At 40.1% G+C, this 5,559-nt stretch overlaps 4 protein-coding genes across 4 annotated transcripts; 1 reads left to right on the top strand and 3 right to left on the bottom strand.

The window, feature by feature from the left end:
- Window positions 1-835: 835 nt before the first annotated feature.
- Window positions 836-1,395, bottom strand: LACBIDRAFT_306443 (uncharacterized protein; the record flags this gene model as incomplete). Its single annotated transcript, XM_001885274.1, has 3 exons — window positions 836-1,145; window positions 1,233-1,309; window positions 1,368-1,395. The coding sequence occupies 3 exons, from the start codon at window positions 1,393-1,395 to the stop codon at window positions 972-974; spliced, it is 279 nt and encodes a 92-aa protein (XP_001885309.1). The 3' UTR covers window positions 836-971.
- Window positions 1,396-1,419: 24 nt separating this feature from the next.
- Window positions 1,420-2,367, top strand: LACBIDRAFT_330999 (uncharacterized protein; the record flags this gene model as incomplete). The annotated part of the gene is made up of 4 exons (XM_001885348.1): window positions 1,420-1,786; window positions 1,860-1,879; window positions 1,923-2,093; window positions 2,134-2,367. The coding sequence occupies 4 exons, from the start codon at window positions 1,420-1,422 to the stop codon at window positions 2,365-2,367; spliced, it is 792 nt and encodes a 263-aa protein (XP_001885383.1).
- Window positions 2,368-3,224: 857 nt separating this feature from the next.
- Window positions 3,225-3,662, bottom strand: LACBIDRAFT_306442 (uncharacterized protein; the record flags this gene model as incomplete). Its single annotated transcript, XM_001885273.1, has 1 exon — window positions 3,225-3,662. One exon carries the CDS (start codon window positions 3,660-3,662, stop codon window positions 3,225-3,227), a length of 438 nt encoding a protein of 145 aa, XP_001885308.1.
- A 636-nt stretch (window positions 3,663-4,298) lies between these two features.
- Window positions 4,299-4,721, bottom strand: LACBIDRAFT_306441 (uncharacterized protein; the record flags this gene model as incomplete). Its single annotated transcript, XM_001885272.1, has 2 exons — window positions 4,299-4,583; window positions 4,635-4,721. The coding sequence occupies 2 exons, from the start codon at window positions 4,719-4,721 to the stop codon at window positions 4,299-4,301; spliced, it is 372 nt and encodes a 123-aa protein (XP_001885307.1).
- Window positions 4,722-5,559: the final 838 nt, after the last annotated feature.

Genomic DNA, 5,559 nt, shown 5'->3' with positions numbered 1-5,559 from the left:
ACCAAAGATGGATTCTACTCTATTTTCAACCCCTTTTGAGTGGTGTACATAAACCTTGCTACAAAAAATCTCCTAGCATGCTTGTGTTCTGCAGCATCTACTGTAGAGACAATATCTATAATATTTCCTTATTTGGTAAATTTCTATCCTCAGATTCAGGACCCAATAACTCTAACTTCTATGTCTACAACTTATTTGGAGTCATTTGGTGCTGATTTGAGTGAGAACAAGCTATTTCAATGTGTTTCCATACTTTTGACAGGGATGAGTACAGTACAAGTACAACAGACTTTTGCTACTTTTTTTTTTGTTTTGGACTTTACACCATTTTTTGAGCTTTCCCTGGGTGAAAAGTCTGATCTTTTAACATGTATATCTCATAGAACAATGTGGGCAATGTCCAATTCTCTTGGATAACCTTTCATGTTTCTGGACTTAGTTTTCACAGAAAATGTCATCTTTTCATGTCTATTCAACTGATTGAAATATTGTTCACTTAGTGTTTAAAGGTTCAGTCCATAGGACAGAAAAAAACCAGTGGACCAAACTGAACTGACCATGGTCCGGTCTTTTTTTCAGTTGCAGTTGCCCCAATTTGGGGTTGGTCCAGTTGCTGGTTGCCTCATTTCAAAAATCTTTTAAAACCGTTCAAAGGCCAGTTTTAATTGGTTGAAACCAGTTAAATTGTCAGGTGCGTTACATAGCCTTGTAACCACGTTTATTACCTTTTATTGGGTTTTTGTTTCATCAAAAACGGTTAAGAATTGAGAAAGATATAACCAGATCCATATTTTACCTGAGTCTCTAGGAGATGTAATTCGGTTTCATTCATAGCTATGTCAAATCTTCATTAAATCTCTTAGAAATTGGTAGAATGACGGGCATTTACATGCTTTACTATGGTATATAACCCATTTATTTTTCAGAGTAATAATAGTTGAGGTACGAATGGTTTATATTTGTATAATAAATTATACCCAAAAAAACCGGTCTAGATCGGTCTGAATCAGTTCCATAGACTGCAAAAGACCAGTCCTAGGTGGTTTGGTTGGTTCTCTCAATATCTGGGTCGGACCTAGACCAGTTTCGGTCCACAGTTGCGCGTTTTGGGGGCAAAAAACTGGACTGAACTGAACTTGCGAAAACTACATTCACTTCTGAGGTGATTGAAAAAAAGAGAGAAAAAAGCGCCAGTACTAGTACTAGCAACATTGATACCTCCTATCACTGACTAGATCCTCCATGAACCTATCCTTCAACAATGAGCAGCCAAGCCTAACACCAAATAGGCCATTTGGGATGTCGACACCTGTTCATGCTCCATCAGTTCACGAGAGTCAACAAATGCATGGAATTTCACCACTTACCCCCTTTCCCACCAACAGAAACCACCATGGAATGATGGGAATGTCCCTGACTATGTACTATCAGCAAGAACATCAATCAGGGGGAGCATACACCCAGGCATTCAAACATACACATCTTGATAGTGACAGCACTGGACACCCTCATGGTCCTGGAAACCTGAACCGTGGTTTTGGGTCTTTGAGGCCTTGTGGGATGATGATCTTGAACACATCTGGGCAGTCAACAGACCTGAGCCAAATGTTGCTTTCATTAGCAAACAGAGCTGAGAAGGCAGAAACTCAACTTGCAGAACTTGCTGCCAAGCATGCTGCTGATTACCTGTTGCTCCTGGACAAGATTTCTGAGCTTGAAAACAAGGTCGTGTCACCCATCTTGAATGGGGCTGGAGGTCCAGGGACTACAACTGCTAAGAAACCTCGTAAGCAACATGATAGCCACTTGAGGTGAGGGAACCTAGCCTATTCCATTCTATTTTGATTGACTCTTATTAGAACATGGTTCAAACGACGATGTGTGTGCTCTTGGGTGTGACTCATACACGAGTTAATGGAAAGATGGCACTAGAATTTCCCATGCCTCTCGAACCTGGCATGCCTGCATGGATGTCAGCTGAAGGTTATAACCTGTGGAATCCGTACTGGTGTAAGGAAACAATGGATGCAGAGGATGCCAAGAATGCAAAATTTATCAACACCATTGTTTCATCCCTTGTAGCAAACTCAAAGGTAAGCCGCATTGTACTTGATGAGAAAAATGGTCTTACAGAAGTCAATACCGGGTGCTGTAAGCATCATCCCCACCACAAGCCTGGAGCCCCCATATGAAGCTGTTTTCAATGCTGTCAAGGGGCATTTCACTTATCTTTGTGGAAAATATCAGGAGACTGTTGATCCTGTGGCTAAGCAGTACTTTACAGTGCCCCACCCATTCCTGCTGGAATCCACAGGAATTGGGCCAGAATCTGTAGGAATCCACTTCTCTTACACTGATATACATTAATATACACTTCTGCACCCTTATACTAATATACACTTCTCTTGATATCATTTAGTTATCAGTGAGGATACCAGGGCAAAGAGCTTCCCATTTCCATGGTCAGAAAATTTTATTTAATTAATAATTATACTCTACATAGTCTGCCTAAGAAAGAACAAACAAACAAGGTGGTGTGTGGGATTCAACGTCACCTCATTTGGTTCCAGAGGAAGAAAACAAAAAAGGAAACAAAAAAGAAACAGAAAAATGAAAAATGAGATGGCAGGGGGAATCCTGCCGCCTCGTCAAGAACTAATAGAAAAAAGTGAGAGGCAGCAAGTGGGATCCTTGCCACCTGGACGAATGATGATGAATATCAATGTCACTGTCATCTGGTTGCCATGTCGCCTGACATGACATGGCAATAGGTCAGTACTTTACAGTGCCCCACCTATTCCTGCAGGAATCCAGTCATTCCAGTGGAATTCCACTGGAATAAGACTGGAATCAATATTTAAATGCAAGTATATGTAAATTTACACTAATATACACTTCTGCACACTTCTCTTTACTACTATTTAGTTATCCTCATTATCTTGAGCTTCTTCATCCAAACCTAGTTTTCCTCCTCATCTTCCTCTGACTTCTTCATCTCTTGTTTGCAGAGGACATACTTTGTATGGTAGAATAACATGGTGTGTAAAAACCAGTTAAAATTGCCAGGTGTCATACATTTAAGAATTGATTGATATCCACCAAGCCATGCACTAAGTTGTTCGCAAACCTAGAATAAATATAGTGTTGAGGTAAGATTTAATCAAAATAAACTAATAAATACCTGTGTATTGAATGCTCACTTTAAATATGCTCTACCATTCTTATCATATGCCATAACTACCAGGTGAAGGATTACAATATTTTTGGCATAGAAAGTCTAACACCCGATGATTGATATAGTGGTAGGCATCCACAATAAATCGAGTAGTTTTTTTCCAAATATCCCAACTTCCATTTGCTACTGCAGTTGCAAACACTTGACAACCTTTATCAATACAAATATAATCAGGCCTTGATTCTTCTGTTAGATAAACTTTTCCTAGGAAGTTCAAAATATTTGTTGGTGATTCTGATTTATCAAACTTTGTCCAAGCAACAACAACAACACAAGGCACACAGATAGTTTCAACACAATAGAATCTACCTGCATGGAAGTAATTTGGAGCTGGTCCTGGTTCTGCATTTGGATCATCATGTTGTTGGGGATTTGGTCCTCTGCAATTAGGCTCCCAAGGATTATTCTCTCCTGGGCGTTGTAGCATTCAGTGGACTCCAGCTTGGTTGTGATGTTTACTGTTCTTTGCATGTTTACGCCACTCTGCTTGCTGCTTAACCATTGCCATTGAAACAAACAGAAAAGTAGATCTGAAAAAACAAGTAAAACTATTGTACAAATCAGTTCATTCAAATTCGAAGCATATTCTGAAAAAAAAAAAAGGAAAAAAGTCACAATCCTACTTACTCAGAAGCTTCCTCATCTGAATCCCTTGCCTGCCTTAGCTTCTTGTGCTTTCTCTGCACTACTGGTCGACCTTTATCTCTGTTCTTCTTGGGACTGTCTGGAGCTTTCCTCTTCCCCTTCACATCACGCTTCTTCAACTCTCCCTCACGATCTTTTTTGTCAAGCCATTTCTTCAAATCAGGAAAGCTCAGCACTCAACTGCCCCTTATGTCCCACAAATCCTCACTAGTAAGGCAATCCTCCTCATTAAGCCAGTCTTGCATATCTGGATATTCCTCTGCTCTTAGGAATGTAGGCTTCCAGACTTGGTAGAACTGAGTCTTAGCGATAAAGATATGGATAAAGTCAACAATGTTGGGAACCCAGGCAGCTCCATCATCAAACTGCAACTTCCACTCAGCATCCTTGCTCAAGCCCATAACTGTAGGTGTAGCATTTATGATAGCCTTAAACTTCTGATAGGCAACCCAGCCTTATCCAGAGAAGCAAGATCTCTGTCAATCCCAAGATATTCTAACAGAAGCGCTTTGTTGGCACTAGAAAGCCTTGAAGGACCAGTCACCTCAGATCTACTAACAGATGATGCTTGAGACTGTCCACGAGAATCAGAAGCAACAGACAAAGAGTGAGGAACAGATCCTGAATGAGAGCCTAGAGAGACAGAGCACTGATGAAACAATGGTGGAATCACAGAAGCGACCATTTGCTCATGGTCATTTTCCTAGACATAATTTAAATAAAATTTAAACCAAGAATAGCCAATAAAACATACCAGAAGAATATGTGTAACTTTACCAATGTCATCCTCCTCCCAAATAGCATCCTCATCATCCTCAACTACTACATTGTAACAGCCCATGATGGACCACTGCTTCTTATCCAAAATATAGACACAATAATTGTGATCTGAGATGAAGCTTTATTAAACTTTGTATATTTATATATAATCAAACACTTACTGTGAACAGGGGAATAGCTCTTGGCCACCTTTTTCAGAAGTGGGCCCAATGTCTCAAAACAGGGGGACTTGACATTTAGATGTGAGGTGGCATTGTCGATAACAACATCAGAAGGAGGTTGTTGGATGATTGTGATATTAATGCAACCATTAGAAAGGGGTCTGACCTCTTGTGGCGCATCATAAATGGAGTCACCTATATCGAATGAATTTCCAACAGCATGCCCATGCAAAATACCCCCAGTAGAACGGGAAGACCCATTAGCAGGGACTTCTGTCTCAGGAGGCAATACTTTCCATTCCTCCACTGATTCCTACCGGATTCCAGGAATTCTGGTGGAATCCGACCAGAATACACAGGAATCCAACTGGAATAGACAGAAAATCTCATTATTTATATATTTGGCTCTTCTATTTTAGACATACATTTTGGAACAGGGGAATTGACCAAAATAAACCAGTTCTTTACCCTCCCCCACATGCTCTGATCAGAGCTGTCCAAAGTTTCTACAATCAGAATGGATCAGCACTGATCAGCATCAGCATTGCTGATCAACACTGAGCTAGAGACTTTATCTGCACTAATTCAACTCCTCAATACTCAAAATTTCTTATAGATTTCACACCCCATAGATCTCAATAGATCAAATTTTAATGTACTTGATTGATGACATAAAATCTATTTTACTACATACAGTGCATATCAAAAGGGACAAGGAAATGGGGGGGAACAGGGAAA

The sequence above is a fragment of the Laccaria bicolor genome, genomic scaffold (assembly GCF_000143565.1).
Source record: "Laccaria bicolor S238N-H82 LACBIscaffold_30 genomic scaffold, whole genome shotgun sequence".
Lineage (NCBI taxonomy): Eukaryota > Fungi > Basidiomycota > Agaricomycetes > Agaricales > Hydnangiaceae > Laccaria > Laccaria bicolor.
The sequence above is the reverse complement of the archived record's forward strand: the minus strand, read 5'-3'. Positions and strand labels throughout refer to the sequence as shown.